This window comes from Coniophora puteana (assembly GCF_000271625.1).
Source record: "Coniophora puteana RWD-64-598 SS2 unplaced genomic scaffold CONPUscaffold_11, whole genome shotgun sequence".
Lineage (NCBI taxonomy): Eukaryota > Fungi > Basidiomycota > Agaricomycetes > Boletales > Coniophoraceae > Coniophora > Coniophora puteana.
The window spans coordinates 137778-160178 of record NW_006913063.1 but is presented as its reverse complement, the minus strand read 5'-3'; the positions used below and the strand labels follow the sequence as shown (position 1 = coordinate 160178).

Here is a 22401-nt window from a genome sequence, read left to right as displayed (position 1 = left end):
GACTCAAGCATGCCTGCTCGGCTTGCATGTACAAACTCGAGGACGAAGAGGAACTTCATTTTTCCATGCTATACACGATGGACGGTAACAACTCTCTCAAACGCATTCATCGTCGCCAACATCAAGACGACGACGACTCTCTCCCCAACACCGCTGACGTCCCTACCGCCTTCGAACTCCACAGCGACCGTTACCTCTCACGCGAGGTCGTAAACAAATGGGCCGAACGAGATGCAAAGGATATAGTCACGGATCAATCAACGGTGAGTGCTTTACATGTCTTGTTGATTATCACTGCAGTACTTACGAATCTCCTCTGTTCTGTAGAGTAATAACGATGATAATCCGTGTGTGGGCCGATGGAAGAACAAAGTGGGGGGTTTTCGAAGAGACTGGGATTTTTGGGTCAGTATGCCGGCATGGTTTCTCACTCGTATTTGCTGATATGGTGAGGAGTGGCGAGCTGTGAGTGCACCCTTTTATTTACTTATTGGTTGAGCTAAGGTGGCTGTAGTGCAAAGTACCCACTCGGTGGACTCCTGACTCTCCGCAGTGGCAGGAAAGCGGCCTACTAGTAGGGCGATGGAAGTACCAACGAGCGCTCGATGCGCTCGAAGGTCTCATCGTTGTGCGCGTCTTCGAACTCGGGAAGATGAACCAGTCACAGACAGGTCAGGGCCCCAGTCAACACTTTGTCTGTGACACTACAGCCCATGTCTTCAACAGGCTATACAGAAGGCGTTCGGCCTGCCGCTATACGGCGGGCGCTAGACCGTTACAATGCTGCAGCCCGAGCTATCAAGCGCCCTACCCTTCAGTGGGATGATGTTGTGAAGTATAGCTTCCTCACCGAGATAGATCTATTACGTGACAGCCGGCGGAATGTATCAATGCATCCATGAGCTACTCCGGCCGGCCGGCTTCTAATGGACGAACACTTCTAGACGCTGCGTGCTCGCGGGGGGGTGGCTCGCCTCGGTGTCGGGATCCGCCGTGTCGCAACGTATTTACAGGACGAAATGAAGTATTTGCGCGAATGCGAAGATCTCGCTCGCCCGACAAACCCCTTCCTCGCACACCACATCGCTCGTCTACGTCGCGAGCGCGACATATTCGCCGAGCTGCATACCACACGACTTCAGGAGATTGCCAACCTCCCCGGCTTTAATAGCTCCATCCAGCCTGGCGTCTTCAAGACCCAGGAGGCTGGTGACAGTGCCGGTCCACTCCCCTCCTTCGCTATGGTAGCAGAGCATGCTTGTCCTGGTGATCCGAGCGATCGCGACGTTGCCGTCGGCGCTAAAGACCTTGACGACATCAATGACACCAATGTCAATGTTGACAAGGAGGAGGAGGAGGATTCGGTGCTTGACACCGTTATGTCAGTATTCAAGGTATCGGAAGGCGGCGACGACGAGGGCGAAGAGGACCGAGGGTCCAATAGCATATTATTATTGGTATTATTGTTATTGTATTTACCTTGATTCAGCATCCGTACTTCAATGCCTACTAATACGTGTACTATAGTGTACTATAATAGGTCTGTTTCAAGCCCGATGCAGGACTTTGTGCTCGGGACAGCGGGAGGGGCGGGAGTACCGGTGGGAGTAAGCGTCGGGGGCTGTCGGGGATGGTGAGCGGTCTCGGGCACGGGTGGAAATCCAGACCCTTCACGTTGACAGGGACTTAAGTACTGACAGCTGTTGACAGCTGTCAGACTGCCGGCTGCCCAGAGGGAACGACTCGCACACAAGTGTACAGTTTTATTGAAACTTAACGGAGGGTTCAACTGTACAGTGTAGTCTGTGGGATACACGTGTTATGTCGAAGACTATTATAGACTGCTTGAAGTGGGGTTTCACCCGCGCAGGACGACGTCACGACCGTCAGGGAGTGACATGGTCCTTGGCAGCTGCTTCCCGTACCGGGTACCTACGCCGGCACCTGCCGGGCAGCACTCGCCACGTCATCTCATTTACACTGCAAGTACTAGTCATCTCCGCTGCTGACTTCGCACTTACCCAGCAACTACCTGACATGATCAGCATGTCTGCTGCCGATTTAGCACCTACCCAGCACCTACCTCGCTTAATCAATATTTCTGCTGCCGAGTTAGTCCTAATGTCTACTAATGCTAGTAGGACCAGCTGACATCTCCATCATCTTCTCAGCATGTGACATCATCTCCGTCAATTTCGTACTCGGCACCTACTCGACATCTCTACCATTCCAACATTAAATTGCACCGCCTTGGTACCTTTTCTGCGCGTGTTCGTCTGTTTTCTCCCGTTGAGTGGGGCAGCCCGGCTTATTCACCCGGTGCAGCAACGGCTATCTTTTATGAATTGGCAAGCACGATTGAGTCACTGGGATGCTCTAGCTCGACCAGGACTCCGTCGACGTCCTGTACCTCACACCTTTTGTCTGCTGAGAGTTAAGGTGGAAAAGATCAGGGTAATGGTTACCTTTCTCAGTTGACAAAAGGCTTTGAAGAGCTTAAATTTTTAACGGGCAAAAACCCGTGAGAAAGGTTTAACCTCTATGCCGACCACCCACCGGCACGGCAGACAATATTTTCTCATCGCGACAACGCGGATAAATGGGTCATCATTTCGATTGCCTTCTCTCTGGCCTAAAACGGTAATCCCATTTTCCTTTTTCCGCCGGGAAACGGCGAAGAAAAAGCTTATCCTTGCTCTCGGGGAAATACAGGGGAAAATTCAAAGAAATGGAAGTAATTTCTCACGAAGAAAATCGTGAGAAAAAGGCTTTCACCTCGCGGCCTTTTTGGCCTGGTTTTCGGGGGCAAGAAATTGCGGTTTGCCCGTAGTGACGGCGACGGTTACCAGCTCATGATGGGCGGGGCGGAGGTCGATGTCTCTGCGACGATCGCTGGTGGGAAAGAGGCGATCTATGCCCTCATTCAGGAGGTCGTGCCGACGAAGCTCGACTTCAAGGAGCTCATCTGGTTTGGCGAGTTCAGGCCCAACATCCGTATGGCGGACAAGTTTGGTGAGGGAAGAGTGTTTATTGCTGGCGATGCTGCACAGTAGGTTTCGCACCTTACGAACCGAAATTCCTCTCGCTTAATTCTGACGCCCTTGATAGCTGCCACAGTCCTACCGGCGGGCAAGGCCTCAACTCCAGTGTCCAAGATTCCGTAAGTCTTCTCCGATCTCTATCCTTTCCCCATGCAACGAAGCGCTAACCCACCTCTCCTCGTCCCAGTTCAACCTCGCCTGGAAACTCTCTCTCGTCCTCAAAGGCCTCTCCCCGCCCTCCCTACTCACAACCTACACAACCGAACGCCGCCCCATCATCGCCGAGATGCTCAACATCACCACCGCGATCCTCAACCAAGCCGCGCTGGGCTCCGACCGCTCCTGGGAGCGCCCCGACAAGCTGCGCATGCTCGGCGTGAACTACCGCGCCTCTCCCCTCGTGCTCGACGAGCTCTCCCCCGCCGCGGACCGCGCGCCGGTACCGGCGTACGGCGAGGCGGACGAGGCGCTCGCGGGCGCGCTTGTTGCGGGCGACAGGGCGCCGGATGCACCGGGGATGGTGGATCGCGAGGGGCGGGCGTATAGGATGTTTGATATTCTCGAGCCGGTGAGGCACACTGTGTTGGTGTTTGCGCCGTCAGTTGGCCAGGCAAGGGACGTTGTCGAGGCGATCGAGGGGATGGAGAGCAGGAAGGACGTTGTGCGCGCCGTTGTCGTGCTCCCCGCCAGCGCCGAGGTGGAGGCTACCTCTGAGGTGCAGAGTATGGTGTTGAGAGACGTAGATCAGTTCGCGTATGCAGGGTTCCGCGCGAAGGAAGGGGAGAAGAGGGTGGTGGTTGTGCGTCCGGATGGGTATGTGGGCGCGGTGGTGAGGGGTGTTGACGGGATGGAGAGGTACTTTAAGGGAGTCTTCCTTTGAGCTATGTTGCTGTATCTAATGGCCAATACGAATATGTGTAAGTTATCGGGATAATCATTTGAAATATACCTGTCGAATCCCCAGGTTCCATGATATAGGAACGAGACACGTCGGGCTCCGCTACGGTATAATTGATGACCGAAGGTATGAACGTTTGAACAATTAGAACAAGAACTTTCGTCCACTATATAAGACAAAGGATTATAACCCATCCTAACCCTAACCCTCAGCTCTCTACCAAACAGGAGAACAACATAAGCCGGAGTAAATATTGAAGATATAGGTACAATATATGGGTCATCCTGATATTACGTGAATACAAATTAAGGGCAAGACGTTTCACATAATTAAAGACAGGCCTCCAAATGAAGGTGTAAGGATTTGGTAAAGATAAAACAACCGTGATACAGTCGTTGATAGAAGCGACGTCATAAGAAAACTTTGTGCCCGTTGATGTGTCAAAAACAATGAGCGAACAACAGTAGAACAGCTGCTTTTGTGAGTAGAGTCCATGCGGACGAAACAAGTTGAATCTCACCTTAAGTTAGGCTGGATTATCAAATACTTGTAGGTCCACGTAAACTTGACTACCTCCCACCTCGTTGTTGCTAGCCCAGACTGCGTCTCGTTCGAATGCAATGGAGGTCATGCTCTCCTGTGTCATACCATAACCCCCATTCAGATGCATCACATGGTTCTTTCGCAATTCTAATATGATCCATGGGCCGCCGATGCAAGGAAGCAGGGTCTGGAGGGCGAGTCCAAGGTTTCCTATAGCGACCTCCTCTCCAATAGTCTCCATTAAAGTGAGCGCAGGTCTTAAATTTCCGTTGAGACCACCTACCAAGTGTGTATCATCATTAGCGATCGGAGTTAGTATCTGGTATACAACCAGTCTGTAAAGTTTAGTTTTTAGTTCTCAAGTTATCGATCTGCGTAAACTCACAAGAGGAAGTACAAGATATTATGTCGCAGAAGGATGCTGACGACGCCACTCAGCCATGAACCCGTATGGCTATATGATTTTAGATATTCCACCGAGCGGTATATCGCCATCACCAGCAACACTAGCTCGTAGGTTATGTAGGCGCCTGTCATCGCTGGTAGTGACCATCCAAGAGGCGACTTGGGTACAAAGCCTATGCACGTGTGGATACCGAAAAATATTCCTTCGGTTTCTATCTTGCCAATGTGATTAAAATCGTTTGATAAGTGACCGATCTAATTGCATACCTGTCCAACCATAAGGCGGGATGAAATTGATAATTGCGAGCGCAATATTCAACAACTGCACAAGAGCGTAAAAGGTTGCTAGAGGAATGGCAATCTTCTTGCTGTTGTCAAAGAGCGCGCAGACACGTGCAGTCATTACGCCTGGTAGAGGGAGAGTATATGAGAGAAATCTCCTGAAAGTGAACGCATGGTAGAAACGTCATTAGAAGTACCTTGAATAGCCAACATCAAAAGGTTTGACATTAGGAAGTTCACAATATAAGTAGCTGAACCTTCATGCATCATGTACCAGCACACGTGAGTCCGTTTGCCAAAAACTGTGAATGGGTGAACGAGGCTCACAGCTAAGAAAACGAATTGAGAACGCGAGACGCCCAGCGTTAACAAAGGAAGATTGTAACGATCTACCAACCTCTAAGAGAGTGTTGTGAGTTAAGTCTCTACAAACGTTGATGCTGACTCACTTTATCGGAAAGGTGAATATGCAAAGTACTACAAACTGCGACAAACGGTTATCAGATAATCAAAGAAGAGAAAGTAACGCTCACTCATTTGGAGCCTATGTCAAGGTTAAGACTTCGAGCAAGTTGGAGGGGGAATAATTCACGAGGGACGCACACAGTAGCTATCACACCAGCATAACGAAGCTAGGAAACACGTGCTATTTTTAGAAAGGCTAATGACTTTATTCGACCAGTACTCACGAACGTATAAGCCAAGGTCAACCATGACACCTTGCGCTTCTGTAGGTCCGTTCGAGGTAAGAAAAACACATCACATAAGGCCGCACCTGAAGCCAGTATCAACTTACCCAGATGAACTCGACCTCGAGAACGTACTATAATATGCAACGTGATATCAATACCGACTTGAGGCTTGACTCACCTCATCTCCCAAACAAAGTGCTAACGGACCAAAATCAGTAAAGAAGTGGATACTGAAAGGCCGCGTTGATTTACCGCAGTCATAGCAGACAACTGCACACAGCGACACTAAATCGGTATCCCTGATCAACACCGACGTCAGGATTTAGATCACTTGCACTCACCAAATAAGTAGGAATCTATCTGATAGTAGACGAGTGGCGTTAACCATGTTGGCGAGTTGGAGACGACTGGCATGGTTGATAGGCGGTGAATGAGGACATCGAGACATTGACGTGATCGCAAGAGTACTTTATACATATCGCAGGGAACGAAACAGCTGCGTGGAGTGCTTCCTGAAAGCAATTTTTGACAAGATGCCTGGTGCTTCGACAACTTTTGATGATGGGAAATCCGGTAGATTCTTTGTTTGAAAACGTAACATTAAGCTTGGCTTTTCCCTTGAAACGGTGCCTTGCGGGAAGAACTCGTCTATAACATACGAGATTAATCCACACATTCTACAGTGGATCCTTGTACAAGCCCTCGCTCAACTTGCTTTCTCACAAGAGCTAGCCTCGAGTTCGTTAATGTAGCTCCTTCATATGACACTTCTGTAAGCATTAATCTACTTCCAGAACGAGTTCGTTGGGAGCCCATTTTATTCAGCTGCTTACCACAGTACAACAAATGGCCGCGAAGACGTTTCGGTCGCATTAGCAAAGAGCTTCGAAACGAAGCAGTGCGAGAATAATTAGAGGGAAGATCATATGACGCGCAGACATCAGCGCGGCGAACCCCGAGCGGGCGCCAGACATGTGCGTCCGGGCTCCGAGTTGTGTTGGTAAATTGGTGAAGAATAACAGGCTTGCTAATAAACGCAGAGTATAATATATGAAGTCAGAATAATCTCGCCTTTGTTAAATGGGACAACTGTCGCCAACTGTCACCATTACCATTTTCCCAATCCACAAACCCATGCCGTAGTCATGAACCCCAGCACCCACAAATCGCTCACTCACCCTAATTTAACAAGTTTCAGGGACGCCGACTTTCCAAATACTGTAGGTTCAGGCAGTCAGAAAAGGCACTTCCATCGGGCGAGCGAATACGTGTACCTGATAGCAACACAATACGATTCCGGATAGTGCTGTGGAATGAGCACATCAAGCAGTTTATATGTGTAGGTGTTTCATTCAAGGCTTTCACAGCTCCATGACGAAATGAACATAATAATCGCACGCGGTCCACGTCTTCAAGGTTATGAGCGCGGCCTCAATCAGGTACAATGCACGGTATCCTTAATTCCCGTAGTATAGATGTTTTGTTTGTTGTTTTAGGCGCCTGAGCCGCTTCCGCCAAACCATAGCTGGCGAAGCGGTTAGAGACATTTCTTTGAATTCTTCATAAACGACACCTTCAACTTGGTTAAGTTTGCTATGGCTCCCTGCAACATCCTTGCTTCAGATAAGGCATAAACTACACTCGAAACAGGAGAGAGATCTGACAGGTTCGACAGCAAGTTCTATGATATACTACTTCGCTATGATACACCTTGTCCTAAAAGGGACACAGTGGGCATCCAGTGGCGAAGAACGCGCCGCCATTCGACTCACTTGCCTTGACGCATTCAAGTTACTGCGTGGGGCACAGAACGGCTGAACCGGACACTGATATAATGCCAAAGCATCCCGGAGTCCTGCCCTGTTCTCCTGGCTTGTGGATAATGGCGGGTGCCAACTACATTGTGAAAACTGTTGAGCAACATGCGGTACACTCCAGCGGTCGCTCGAATCCACGCTTCTGTGACTTATCCACACAATCTGATATGGGCAGTCAACTACCATGCTACCTCTGCTGCGTAGCTCGACCGTAGTAGTAAATATCGGCAGTGCATATGTGAGTATGTTTGTACCCACACATCGACTATCCTTATCACGGCTCGGACCATTATCGAAATAGACTGACCCTTTTTCGAGCTATGCCGGCCTATTTGAGAGCAACCATGGTTTTAAGGGTCTTGCAGGCCCCAACAACAGTATAAATTGGGCTTCAATTCAGTGGGCAGACGGATATCGAGCGCATCAATATGGGTCCAAGTATAGTTGCATTATCATCTTACCATATCGTATTTCGTCAATTACCCAGTCCCTTATCTCTAGATCAAGGCTGCGCACTTCTGTGCCCTATCTGCACAGGACGCCTCACCGCAAGACCAGACCGCCTCCAAGACTTTAGAGTTAGGTTGTCCTCCGATCATGCGTGTGACACGCCGCCTCGCATGGTCCAGGCTTCCGAAGGAAGATGCGCCAGCCGATTAATGATCCTCGCCAGCTCATTCCCGACTTGAGTTCCACAGGAACAATGAAGCCAGTCAGGGACTCCACCGGCTGTAGCCTAGACTTCCTTGGGATGGCCCTGCAAATGAATGCAAATAAATCTCTCAAGGCGTATAAGAGGGCGGCGTGTCTGGTGTTAGGGAGGCATCGACACAGATACCAACGAACGACTACTACTTACAATGTATTCCGTACGTGCTCAGTTCTTGATTGGACATTCATTGGATCCAACCCTTTCTCCTCATACTAACGTCACATGTCCAGACGACCCACGTTCCCGTCAACAACTCCGGCTCTTGTGCCAACTGCAGCTGCACCGAAGCGTGAGTCTCTGCCGCCATATCTGAACGAAGCTTACTCATATCCTGATAGCTGCAAGTGTGCTGCTGGTTCTTGCAGTTGCGCTGCTGGCGCCTGCAAGTGCTGAACGCATTTCTCATGTGCACGTGTATGCTGCGTTCAATGGTCGTCACATTGAGCAACGTTAGCAAAGCTATGATACCAAATGTACCAGTTGTGTATTGAATAGATGGAATATAAGGCTGTAACAATTCGCTGTGTGGGACGGGTGCTCTGCGATGGGGCGCTTGCGGGGCACGAAGGGTCGGCGGTGTGAGGACACTGGGGTTTCAATCCACAATTACCATAGTAAGACATAGATACAGAAAGGAGGGGTTCCACTGACGTGCTTCGTTCGTCCTGTCCCCTGTGCATGATTCCGACCTCTAAAGCTCTCCAAACGCCAGGCGCGCCAGTGAAGCGGATCCCTTTCCACTACTCCTGGCGCGTCACTGTGATTTGAGAAAGAAAAAGAAACACTATCCTTAATTCCGCTACGCAGACTTTGCTCTACGTAGGGATGTATGTGTGTTGTCCTGTTTTGTCTGAGAGGGGGAACTTGACAAAACCTGGTAGCGATCTATATATGCACCCGGACGTTGCAAAGGTGCGTACCAAATATGCTGTCAATCGCTTTCACTCGACATCTGGAAAGTTAAGACAAGAAACCAGAAGCTAAGGGTTATTCTTGAGTGAACAAGACATCATCGGCAAGGAGCCTACTCGCAGTTTTGCTTGCGATGTAGAGTTCGTGTAGCTCTTCACAGCCTTTTGGTTCCATATAGTAGACATTGAGGTGTAAGTAAAGTCAGGAAGCGCCCTGCCTTGAGTGAAAGATTGGTGTGCATGACGGGATCACCAAAAGACGTGGACTCGAGGACTTGACGAGGACAAAGGGCAACCGTTGCCGATTCCCGAAGCCTTTCTGTCAGCACAGCCACTGGATCAACAACATCCACGTGATTCATGCCACGTGGCCTCGAGTGTTGCGGGAAACAACTTTCTTCCTCTACAAGACACGACGTCGCGTAAACGCTCCGTCTCCCACGCTGTACAGGTGTAGTCACACGTCGAAGAAGTAGTTTTTCATGCAGGCTGTTTCACGATATAACACATGGACAATAATACTGTACATTTGACAACGACAAATTACATCAAGTTTAATGATCTGAGAGAGAAAGTGATATGAGATTGCACGAAAGATAGCGTAGTCATACCTGGCCGCGAGAAGCGCTCTCATAATAGCCGGTTCAAGTTCATGAGTGGACCGACTGAGACCGTCGTTGACAGTTACGTTCTCTTGCATGTGGCAAAAATGCTCTGCTGAAATGTCCAACGAACATTCAATAGCTACGGACTCGAATTGGTCTTCGAAGCTTTTGGTGCAAACGGTAGTCCCGGTGGAGTATGAAGCTCCGTCGCGGGTGACGAACACACCAAACACGTTAGCAGAAGGCATGAACTGAGTTTGAGTGTGATGGCAATGGGGGCGTAAGTGTTGAGTGGAAAAGTGATAAGATAATGCAGCTAGTCGGTTCGCAAGATCATACCCTCCCATGACATGAAAATTAATGCAGTAATCGCCTTGTCTGTTGTATCGCATGTGGTGATATGCCCTTGCCCAGACGAGAAGTATCTTTAAACCATGCGCAATGGCATATGTCTCAGTGGAGAGGCGCTGTTCAATGGTGAGCAAAAAGCAGCAAAGCGATACAGACAAAATGCACACCTCGGAAAACAGCAACATCTGAATACATCTGGCTACACGTTGAGCCGACTCGAGGTCGTCGCCGAGATAATCCAAACACCTTGCAGTATAACGGGTTAAGGTGAAATCTACCGGTAACTCATTTGCAGCGTCGCGCTCCCTCAAAGAAAAAAAGTCTAGGAAAGACTATCAACATAAGGTGCGTTAAATTTGATCGCTAGAACCCAAAGTTAACGACGTACGACGGTGTCCAGGAGCAGCAAACAGCAAGTCCGACGTTACAGTCGCTTAAGACATGAGGCCGCGAAATTGAGGGTGTCGCAATAGGAAGGCTTATAGGTAGGCTTATAAGGTACGCGATCTGTAGGGGCAACATGAAACAGCTCGCATCCATATAGGAACTACTTACGTGGACTTCGAAGAGAAGGTAAATATAAGCAAAAAAAAATAGTGGGAGAGAAAAATGAGATCAGGGAGACGACAACAACATGGCATTTTGAGGAGATGGGTGGCATTGTTTTATACTTGAAGACGGGTGTAAGGGGTTTAACCCGTTAAAATAGTAGCTAGGAAGGAGTAGTGTCTGAGGGACATCAATGCACAACTGAATGTACACTGATTCTTAACCCATCGAATAGCGGATAACTGCGGATCAAGAAATTAAGCACAGCTCAGTCGAGCATTGTGACAGGGGGAAATGCCACAGACCAAGGCAGTAATGTACAGTTCAGGGATAGAGCTACTGTGCACGACGTGGCGGTGCGATTCCCGAGAGGGGCGGCGCCACAAAGCCAAAGTTGCCGTCAGAGAAACTATCTCTTCGAGACAAATGAGATGAGTTAGAATTCCACCCAGGTCAGCGACTCTCGCTTGTGAGTATTAACCTCCTCCGGTTAACCTGCTCAAATGCTCATGCCTAGCACGCCAACGCTTCTATTTACGGTAAGAGTCGGCGTGATAGCCCATCATGAGGCCTTGAGGTTGAACTATTGAACCCCATTTGAAAAAAGGCAGTACATGCTTATGGTGCGAACCGTATTGAAGGACGGACTCTGCCTTGCTGTGCTGTACCATATCTCTTACTTATTCTGACATAGAGATATCAAAGTGTTGCAGTGGATGAAGTAGTGCATCAATTACGAAAAGAAGAGGGATGTCAAGTTTAGGAATGTAGTCGTAGTACGCATCGTCAGGTTCGCATGGAGAACTTGGAAGAACTGTTGGGGCTGAGCCTCTACGAGGATCGGGCCCTTGCAATCAAAGGTAACTTTTACCGCAACGAAAGAGTGTGTCGTCGCGTAGGTTAAACTCACTCAAATGGATGCAAACTCGAATGTAACCGGGAGAGGCGTCGAAGCACATCTAGCTGCTCCCTAGGACGCTCCGCACGCTGTTCGCGAGGCTGAAAAAACAATGGGCATGATGCGTGAGCGGCAGAAACAATGAGACGAATGGATACGATGCAATTGTGGGAGACGAGAATGAGGAAATCATGCCTTGCAGCCGCCGTTATAAGCTAAGATAGGGTCGATAGCTTCCACACGGCAATATTCACAGAGAGGGTGATCGAGCAATGGATGTATGGTGACAGAAAAGTATGGAATACAAAGGCGGGTAATGTATGACAAAGGAGAGAATAACTATTGAACGGCAAGGACCATAGGGCGAACCTCATTCAAAATAAAAGGGTCAACGCGTACGCAGCAGCTGCGCCACAAAGGGACTCACGTTGAAGAATAGAACCACTACCGACCTACATTCTGAAAACAGGGGAGACATTCAAAAGCGGGCAACGTGCGGGCCGACAGGAGCCGCAACCAAACACAACCACACCGTTCGTGTCATAAGTTTGAAGATACGATTAGATATCTTCCAGGTTCATGCCGTCCTTCGCTAGCGATGTCAACACATCTCGAGCTCAGTGTTCTCTCGTATATGCCCAACACCGTGACGGACAGCGATATCGAGTCTCTTCCCTTGCATATCAGCACCACCCTGCCAATTTCTCACCACTGATCTACCCGTTCAAGTTCCAGATAGCTTTCTGAATGTTTATTTTTGCAGTATGTGAAAGTTTTGCCGTTTCTCCTTGGTGTCTTTGATACCGGACCCGACGCTTTGTGCTGACATTCACAGCAACGGGCAATATGCTTATCCCCCTTGAGCCACAAGACTTGTCCCGATAAAGCGTCTGACATGCGAATCGCCTTCTGCTCTGACCCACGGAAGGCGACTCTCAGGGCCTATTCCTTCGTCCGTCTTAACCTATGTCTGGGAACAAGGATATCGACGCTCTTGTCGTGCTCATCACCGAAGCCGCGACCGCGGCGGTCACAGAGTACCACAAGCTCGGGGAGGATGTACCCTCGCTCAGCTCGCCTGTGGTGCATCCGCTCGATAGTGCTGTTGACGTCATAGGGCTACGTAATGTTCTCAGACAGCTTGAAGGTGCATGCAACCACTTGTGCGATATGCTACAGCCTCCTGCTAGCTCCATCGCGAAGGTACGCCTTGTAAGGTCCTGTCATCCCACGCAGAATGGTGACTCAAACGTGCTTAGCGTACACTCCGAGCGGATCCGATGTTAATGCACATCGCTTCGGAAGCACGGATTGCTGATGTTTTGGATGAAAATCCGCAGGGTCTGCATATCTCGAAGATCGCAGAAGTTACCAAGCTCCCCGCACATAAGCTTAGGCACGTTCTTCGGACGTTAGTCACACGTAACTGTTTCCAAGAGGGTACGTGTATGATGTTTTCAATTAACGAGGGCCAGCAGTCAACATTTTCTTGTAGTTGATACAGACGTCTACGCTAATAACCGCATCTCGCATGCGCTACGAACAAGATCTGAAACGAGGACTCGATACTACACCTGGTTATGTGCGGGCGAAGGCACGTTCTCGACGATCATGTACCCGGACTACCTACGTGACCCCGAGTTTGGACCTTCCACAACGCTCGAAAAGGCACCCTGGACCTACGCTCATAGGAGAATTGGAACCAAGGAAGACTTTCGTGAGACGATGTGGACATGGCATGGAACAAATGTAAGTCTCGTCTTGTCTCGTCTCCTTCGCCTCCTGCTGACGACATTCGACATCCGTGTTATCTCCTCTTATAGCCAGCGATGCAAGAGGTAAGGCTAGCGTGAGCGCTGATACCGGCATTCACCCTGGATTCACGCTCATACGCACGTAAACAAGAACTTCAACCTCTGTATGATCGGTCGTCAAACTGCAGACGCCAATCTTTCTATTTTGCGTGGTGAGCTTTCTCGTCGATTTTCCAGAAAGCTTGTCGTTGTGACACACGCAATGATTTTCTTAGGGCTACCCTGGAATCCCGACACAAGTCTGTGTGACGTCGGGTCGGGGATAGGCTCGTTCTCGCTCGAATTTCTCAAAGTCTATCCTGAAGCTCGGATTACATTGCACGACGTCCCGGAAGTTCTAGAAGACGCTAGAAAGGTAAATGGTTGACATATCTATTGTTTCGTACATGATCAAACTCACCACTGCAACAGGTGTGGGCGCAAGAATGTCCAAGTGCGATCACTCACGGACAGGTACAGTTATCTCCGATGAACTTCCTGAAAGAGCCACCAACAACTGGTCATGACGTCTACTATGTAAGCGCATGACATGACCTTTCCTGCTCAAACCTTGACAATATGCTCAGATGAGATGCGTAGCGCACGACTGGCCAGACGACGACCTTCGCACGATACTGTCAAACGTTAGGAAGGCGATGTCTCCGCGAAGCCGCCTGATCATACGTAAGTGCCATCTGAGACCGTGAACCGGTTAGTTGAGTTCTATCCTCTACCAGAGGAGTACATTTTGGGTCAAATGAGCCATCAAGCCGCCGCTCGGGACTTGGCGCAGTACGGCATCGGACAGGTATGCAACGAGTGGTACCATTATTCTGGTTCTCATGACTAACCACTCCGCCCCATAGGCCCCCGAGCCTCTTCTGCCGAACTTTGGCTGGGGAGGCGCACGAAGATATGATATGGACTTCTTGATGCACTCGTTTTACAACGCCAAAGAACGTACTGTGGACGAGCTCGTCACTATCGGGTACGCCACTTTCCTACAACATGCACTAGTAACAGGTGGGTGCTGACGCCTCGTTAGAGAGTTGGCGGGGCTGCGATTCCTCAAGCACTGGGACCTGATCGATACGTCTGCGCTCGAGTTTGTGGTTGCAGATAAGGCCTAGCGAATGATGGTACCGTGCCAAAATCGCACACGAGTTGCACTTGGCCCCATTTGATCGAGACGAGGCTCTTTCTTGGTGCGATGTTCACAATCTTGGACCAATGAATCAATTCGTTAGTCGTCACTTGGGTCGACCCCAAGCCCTGGAAACACGGCTACTTATGACATACGCTCGGTGTTCACCACTGTTTCCACGTCGTCAGTTGACCTATTCTCAATATATTCTTTCGCTTCTTTCCTTGTTCACGGGTCACAAGAAGCTCCACAGCCGAACAGACATGGATTCGGCTTTCACTCTTGTGTTTCCAATGTTGCGGCCATCACCGCTGGTTTTGTTCTCCATCCTGCTATCGCCAAAGGTTTAGTGGCCGTAGGCAGTTATATGAGACAGCTCGGGACTTGATGTATGAACCTGCGCCTCTTTCCTCAACCATCACGGATGTCAGGTAACGCAGAGGTTGACACTCTCCTCGCTCTCATCACTCAGTCCGCGACTGCGGTGGTGATGGAGTATCAGAAGTACGGTCAAGATGTTCCATCGCTCAGCTCAGCAGCGGAGCACCCGATAGACAGCGCCTCTGATGTGCTTCAACTGCGGAAGGCACTGCGGCTGCTTGAAGGGGCGTGTAATCACCTTTGCGATATGCTCGAGGCACCGGTGACCTCCGTGGTCAAGGTGAGCACAAGTCACCTGAGCTATAACTAGCATCTATTCACACTGCCCGTGTATGAATAGCGGACGATTCGATTTGAACCCGTGTTGATGGGGGTGGCGGTGGAGGCGAAAGTAGCCGATACGCTAGAACAGCACCCGGACGGCCTTCACATCTCGAAGATAGCTGAAGTTACAAACGTGCCTGCTCACAAGCTAAGCAAGGTTCTACGCGTACTTGCGACACGTAACTGTTTTCTAGAAGGTAAGAGCGGATCATATATCCTATGCGTGCCCCGTTCACTTGTTCCTGATTCAGTTGATACGGACACCTATGCCAACAATCGTATCTCGTACGCTCTTCGCAGTAGCTCCACCACTAAAGCGCACGATTATACCCTGGTAAACCAATCAGGACATCTGGCTACGACACAGTACTGGGAATACCTCCAAAACCCCGATTTTGGGCCTTATGACACCGTCAACAAGTCGGCTTGGACATATGCGCGCCGCGTGATAGGGGGTGGTACGTACCCTGAACAGGATAACTTCTTTGGATGGTACGCGCAGCAGGTACGTCCCGTAACTCCTGCGGTGTCTCCTCAACTGCATGATCCTTGATCGCACTGTAGCCCGATTTGCAAAGAGTGAGTGTACAGTACCCCCTGGCATGATGCTGGTTATCTGAGCGCTACCTACAGCAATTCAACAACGCACAGGTTGGCTGCGAACAATCGGACTCAAACCTTAGCATCCTTCATGGTACGCACGTATCACCTTGTGAAGTACAAACATACATTTCTCCATAGCATTGCCATGGCAGCCTGGGTTGAAAGTCTGCGACGTCGGATCTGGTATTGGCTCATTTTCCTTCCACCTTCTGAAGACACATCCTGAGGTATCGGTCACATTGCAAGACTTCGAATACGTCTTGTTAGGTGCCAAGAAAGTGAGCCTCACTTGCAGTCGAAGCAACACACATCTAACGTCAGCTTGAGTACTGGGGGGAGCTTTCCTCAGATGCTTTAGACTCAGACCGCGTCTCGTTTGTTCCTGTGGATTTTCTTGCTGGATCACCTCAGCCAGGCCATGATGTCTATTATGTACGCGCTTCGCAAGCGTGTTTTATTGGTTCGCGCTGACCATTAGTCAAGATGCGCCGTGTGGCGCACGACTGGCCCGACGACGAATTGCACAAGATCTTTCTGAATATCCGTAAAGTCATGAAACCTCATAGTAGACTAATAATTCGTGAGTTTGTTTTATGTCGTTCTGTTACACGTCGTTTAGTATACCTATCACGCGGACAGAGGAATTCATACTCCAACATCTAGACCCAACAGGGTCTTCCCGGGAGCTCATTCAGCTCGGCCTCGACCAGGTACGGATCATCAATTTCACTGGCACTTATACCTGTCCGCTTGATGCTGATGCTAATTCGTATCCAGGCTCCTAGTCCACTTCTCCCGAACTACGGCTGGGGCGGCGCAAGGCGGCATGATATGGACTTTTGGATGAATTCCTTATTCAACTCGAAGCAGCGAACCGCTGATGAATTCATTGCCATTGCGTGAGTACCTTGAAAAACGCGGCGTCTGACACCCGCTTATCATGCAGCACAGAGCGTCGTCCGGGCTTCGATTCATCAAGCTGTGGGACCTTGCTGATACCTCCGCCATAGAGTTCGGGGTGATGTGAGGTGTTGTCTTCTTTGGTAGCTTGCACAATAGCAGCCGGATACACTACACAGCATTGGCACAGTTATGATATGTTAGTGTTTTTTTCGTCACACAGCAAGGGTGTTCTACCTTGATCGATTGAATGCACTGCACTCCTTCCGGTCAGAAAGGAAATCGGTGTACAATTTAGTCAGATACAGCATCGTACTGGAGGAAAAATCATTATTTTTCATGACGCTTGTGCTCGCCAGCACGAGGGATTGTAGATGTCTTCTTAACTTTGAAATACATTCGCTTTAAATGCTACTAGACTGACAACAAATGGAGTAAACCAGCAATATATTTGGTACAGATGCATTGTCCGCGTTTCCTTCTGATATTCTACGTTCTATATTTTACGACAGACCTCATCATTTATCGACCATGTGTTCCAACCCACCAGATCTGAGCTGTCTCAGACAACTCGGGTACCTACTACATTCCGACGAGCGGGCGATTACGCTCAGTGCTAGTCAACATTGGCCAGCTGTCATATTTCAAAGCTTGTCATCAATAATTATGATCCCGGAAGCATAATCAGTACTCATGGCAAGTTGTGGCTTTAATATCCCCATGTTGATGCCTCTTTGATGGTTCCCCATAGCTTATAAGGGGTCAAGTTGCTAGAATGCTTGATGTTCGTCCCATACTCTATTGCTTGGAGTATGTTAGCAAGTATTGCTCCGACGGAGCAAGCAGCCATCTTGTCTTCCCAAGGAAACTCAGTATTCACGCATGTTTCAAGTAAGTCCTTAGTCCATTCAAGCCATCCAGTTAGAGTCCAGCCGAAGAAGAACCCACGCTTAGCCGCATGTCTGTCTGTGGTGATTTATGACTATTGTATGTATTCTGAAGGCCTTTGATGCTACGAATCATAAATTCTCACTATTTGAAATAGTACTGAATGTTGAATCCGAGGTGAGCCGCACTCTAGCCAAATGTCTTAGTAGTACCCCACAGAACGATGCTGTCAGATAGAATTAATATGGGTGTGTGAAAGCCACATTTGGATCGAAGAGTACTCAACTAGAGCTAGCTTTCTTATCCTAGAAAAAACATATGTCATAGACAACACGAATTTACATCCTGGTTTGATAAACTGTAATATCCTCGATAATTTCCTCACGCATATCAATAGCTTCGATACCTAATGTGAGCTCACGACCACGGGTATTTGCATCATTATTCTGATTGATCACAGATTACATATATGTGCGCACCGGTAGATCTCACTGACATGAAAGTATCAAACGCTAACCTCTACAAAGTATCGACCAACGTTATCTTGAATGTAACAAGGTAAGTAAGCTTTCTCCCTATGTGGCGCCAAATGCGTTGAACGGCTCACCTTCAAGTCCAGGTACATAGGCTCGTTTGAATCGCGTGAAGGAATGACTCTGCTTGAATTGCACTTAACGATATTATCTTGCAGGTGTAAGTGTGAACAGTATCTGTGTGATACTTTACTTAATAACAGTACTTCAGACCGGACGTTATGCACCACTGAAGCTATTCTTTCGTTGGTCGTTTTAATGTTCTTGCAAGGCATGTACATCCTACCTATGGACACAACGCCACAGTCAACTTTAGCTAGGAATGATGGCTCTGCGCGTGTATATTCTTCTCGGGAGGCCCAAATGGCTTTCAGTCTCGCTGCTTGCAGCGTTCATTGCTGTGAACAGCGCCAACCTTATATCAGCTATACTCACAATTCAAGGTGTCGCTGGATCTGATTGTGAGTCTGGTCACCTCAATTTTAACCCCTCGCCCTCGATTAATAGTCTTACTCTTATGATAGTGGAACATCTTGTTTCTCTTGCGGACATACCCGCAGTAAAACGGGCGTTGATGACATCAACTATCCTGCTCTTAGGCTATGAAATTGTTCTGTGTGTCCTGGCTAGTTATTATGGGTCAGACATTTTCAAATGACTCCGGTGGCAAGTCCAATGCGCTCGATGCACTCAATGATGCGTATAATAATACGGGACAACATAATATACTTCTTCATGTGAGATAAGTCGGGCCCTTCACCAGCGACAGTCGGCTGATGTCAACAGATCATTCGCGGCAAATCTATCTGCGTTTCTTCAAGCATACAGTCCCAACTTGAACGAGGTAGTGAATAAACATTACTTTCTTGTGCGAATGTTCACACCATCGGACATGTTGACAGTCTGCTGTATACGTGAACTTGAACAATTGTCCCGACATAGTATTGGGGTGAGTGTATTACCCTTCAAAGTAGCACCGCAGTCTCAGAAAAGACATGTCTATGGGCGACTGCGGCATAAGTTATGACCGTCAAGCTGAGAAGTGGGTGAAGTGTCGAAAACAAGATGAAATTGGTCGATATTAGAGCTGCAGGCAGTGCGCGTCAAACTCCGCCGGCTTTAGCCGCTGACATGACTTCGGAAACTGGTTTGGCCGGCTGCGGCGTCGACTCGAAGCATCGTTTTCTGATGACTGTCCGATCAAACAATGTAGGCTCAACAAGGAGCCTGCTATAGCTACGCACAGAGCACCACTTTTGGTTCAATACCTCATCACCTTCCATTTCGTGGCTATTTTGTTTTGGATGTCAGACAGCCTGGGTACATGTGGGCCGAAGTCTCGCGCGTGGCTGTGCCGTGCCAGTGTATTACCCATAGTTGCTTGATCTGAAGTTGTTGCTCCGTCTTCCATGTCCAATAAATGTACATTCCCCAACCGCCGGCTTTACGCCATGTTTCAAGTGTCGGTCCAAAGCAGGGTACACGTAGGACCCACATTCGTGGGCATTCTGGGATGTCCCGGGGCTGAGCCAGTCTTGCGCGGATTTCCGAAGAAACACCTCTGTTATCTAATAAAAACAGTAACTCCGCATCAAACAAAAACAGTAACTCCGCATCCAACATACTTCGTAAGATAAGCCAAAGACATGGCCGCGCTACTTGGCCTTGGGCTGATTCGTAGTATCCATGGTAGGGTGATGTGGCATCAAGCACACGGAGCGTCACGTTCTGTTGTTTGTAACAATCCGGCTCTGTAGTACCACCTCTTATCTCCTTGATGATGCTTTTAAAGCAATAAAACACTCAGATTCGACCAGACTCTCGGTTTCAGGGTTTAGGAATCCAGACCTACCTTAGTGAGTTTTCCAGACGCCTTGCAGGGGTGCATCTGGTGGGAGACACGGAGTACACTCATGTTCGTGGGTGCCACTATCGGAGCTATCCGTCGACGTGTGATACCACTTTGTGTACTGCTTGCTTATTGGTATTTTATCACTCGAAAGTCCGTCGGAACATCCCGGTTAATCGCCAAGGCTGCTGAAACACGACAAGTTGTTGTGCGGTACTCTGCACTGCTAGAATAGATTACTTGGGGATATATAAGAGGTTTACCTTCTTATAGCCGGCCGCAAAAATTGTGCCCTTCCAAGCATTCCACAATGTCGTTTAACATCTCTTCGATCGAGCAAAACCTCATCTCTGCCGCTAACACACAACTGGTGGGGCGGTACTCAGCTTGTAGGCTAGTTTAACCCTTCACCAGTATTGCATAGGCTCAGACAAAGCCTTTCCCAGTGGCTTGCGCAGTAATGGTAGCCTATGATTATGGTATGGAACCATTTCTTCTGCATTCACTCTATCTCAAACAATGTCCCGAATCAAGTACTCAATGTTGATCTCGAGGTATGTGAACTAGGGGCGCGACATGAGATATATCTAACAGCTTATCGTGACTAGGTGGGATTCATATGGGTACAGTAGAAAAATCCTCGGAGGGAGTGTAACTTTATAATGTTTTCCAGAGAAAAAAGTTTACCTTAGTATCATGGATTTATATCATGGTTCGTACGTTGAATTCTATCCTATGCTTATTAGCTTCTACTAATGTAGGATGTCACTATTTAGTTGCGATGGCTTAGTTTAGCATTTGTCTTGTGAGTTCTGCTTCAACGAAATGACTTTCTCTGAATTATCTGGGAGTGAATAGAATCGAGATTGGTGAGTGCATTTGTAGTTTTTAATGAAGCTATGCACTAAGCCTTAAAAGCCTATAGTTTCATTGAAACGTCCGCAAGGGAAGTTAGCAGCACATTTTCTACGACAGAGGTTCTTGGAAGCTTATGTTATGCGCTAGGTCGAGACATACACTTTGATACTAACGATATAACCATGGTTAACCACGCCTCATAATAGTGGGCCGATATTTTAACTAGCCAGAACCACTCAAAGCTGATGTCGTCTTTAGGTACTCCGGTTTGGGTCACCTCCAACTACCTTGCCACCATCATTACCCTGCTTCTACAAGGTACGCCTGGCACCCAGCTTTCCTTGTGACTTTGAAATGACCTAGCTAGGAATAATGACGCTGCGAGTATATATTCTGCTCGGGAAAAGCAGGAAGATTCTATCTGTCCTGCTCACCTCTTTCACAATCGCCCAAGCTGTCAACATCGGATCAGCGCTTCTCATGATAAAGCTCCTTGTTGCTCCAAACGGTGCGTTCACCATTTGAGACGGTCGGCCGGCTCTGATATGACCATGCGATAACTTAATTTCCTGAGATAGACGATCCACTGGGTTCTCCCTTGATGAAGTGGTCTATAATAGTGTACAACGCCATAATGATGGCATTTGAAGCCATCCTATGTGGCTTGGTTGTATACCACGGGGCTAAGAAAACCCAAATGACTTCGCAGACGAAGTCAGTGCGTTCGATCAAGAATGTTATTGTCCGCGATAACCTACTATACTTCTTCGTGTGAGCAACATATTGGCCCTAACTGGCACATTTTCTGATATAAAGAGCTTGCTAGGGCATTTGTTACATTCCTTCTTGCCTGCTTACAAACATTTGATTTTTCGTTGCAGGTAGGTCTCAAGTCCACTGCCATCCTCCATGCATCGATACTGAGTTCTCTCAATATTCAAGTCAAATGTCTACACAATGGCTGTTGCTATTTCCGAGGCCTTCTTATACGGCGTAGTTGGTCCTTGGATGATCCTTAGTCTTCGGAGCAGGGACGAGAAAACCATGAACAGTCAGACATCTCAATCACTCGAGGTCTCTGTCGTAAATTTTTCACACACCCAAGACTCTTATATTGAAGAGGAGGTCTAATGATTGCTCATATATGGGGTCAGGTCTCACACGCGGCCGTTTTTCAAAGGATCATAAAATCGGCGAACTTCTGATAGTAACAGGATAGAGTCACCAGTATCACTCAAATCGATTCACATCCCAGTGTGCAATCCTTTGAAAGTATATATACATGCCTGCACGCTCGCATCGTCATTGTCAGGAAATCCTCAGCCACTATCGTCTATCTCGGATTAAATGGAGTACTTCGGCGACGCTCACCTGACGAGCTAGTGTAATGCATCGTACGCACGAGACGCATCCTTACTTCGTAC

At 48.5% G+C, this 22401-nt stretch overlaps 5 protein-coding genes across 5 annotated transcripts; 4 read left to right on the top strand and 1 right to left on the bottom strand.

Moving 5' to 3' along the window:
• Nucleotides 1-77: 77 nt before the first annotated feature.
• Nucleotides 78-3969, top strand: CONPUDRAFT_167712 (uncharacterized protein; the record flags this gene model as incomplete). Its single annotated transcript, XM_007773771.1, has 9 exons — nt 78-263; nt 328-405; nt 454-465; nt 515-671; nt 727-884; nt 945-1381; nt 2831-3049; nt 3109-3160; nt 3229-3969. The coding sequence occupies 9 exons, from the start codon at nt 78-80 to the stop codon at nt 3919-3921; spliced, it is 1992 nt and encodes a 663-aa protein (XP_007771961.1). The 3' UTR covers nt 3922-3969.
• A 496-nt stretch (nt 3970-4465) lies between these two features.
• CONPUDRAFT_75387 (uncharacterized protein) lies at nt 4466-6275 on the bottom strand (the record flags this gene model as incomplete). The annotated part of the gene is made up of 11 exons (XM_007773638.1): nt 4466-4817; nt 4868-5099; nt 5155-5295; nt 5444-5471; nt 5497-5568; nt 5619-5646; nt 5773-5801; nt 5859-5897; nt 5966-5992; nt 6040-6059; nt 6203-6275. The coding sequence occupies 11 exons, from the start codon at nt 6273-6275 to the stop codon at nt 4466-4468; spliced, it is 1041 nt and encodes a 346-aa protein (XP_007771828.1).
• A 6395-nt stretch (nt 6276-12670) lies between these two features.
• On the top strand, nt 12671-14718 carry CONPUDRAFT_167711 (S-adenosyl-L-methionine-dependent methyltransferase; the record flags this gene model as incomplete). The annotated part of the gene is made up of 11 exons (XM_007773770.1): nt 12671-12907; nt 12964-13144; nt 13200-13453; nt 13528-13542; nt 13610-13670; nt 13734-13873; nt 13930-14034; nt 14085-14181; nt 14235-14305; nt 14364-14485; nt 14543-14718. 11 exons carry the CDS (start codon nt 12671-12673, stop codon nt 14625-14627), a joined length of 1368 nt encoding a protein of 455 aa, XP_007771960.1. The 3' UTR covers nt 14628-14718.
• Nucleotides 14719-15058: 340 nt separating this feature from the next.
• Nucleotides 15059-15899, top strand: CONPUDRAFT_128543 (uncharacterized protein; the record flags this gene model as incomplete). Its single annotated transcript, XM_007773769.1, has 3 exons — nt 15059-15302; nt 15363-15543; nt 15598-15899. The coding sequence occupies exons 1-3, from the start codon at nt 15066-15068 to the stop codon at nt 15897-15899; spliced, it is 720 nt and encodes a 239-aa protein (XP_007771959.1). The 5' UTR covers nt 15059-15065.
• Nucleotides 15900-20429: 4530 nt separating this feature from the next.
• Nucleotides 20430-22108, top strand: CONPUDRAFT_75385 (uncharacterized protein; the record flags this gene model as incomplete). Its single annotated transcript, XM_007773637.1, has 10 exons — nt 20430-20489; nt 20544-20598; nt 20654-20673; nt 20793-20831; nt 20896-20924; nt 20978-20988; nt 21236-21295; nt 21345-21485; nt 21556-21695; nt 21920-22108. 10 exons carry the CDS (start codon nt 20430-20432, stop codon nt 22106-22108), a joined length of 744 nt encoding a protein of 247 aa, XP_007771827.1.
• Between the last annotated feature and the right edge of the window lie 293 nt (nt 22109-22401).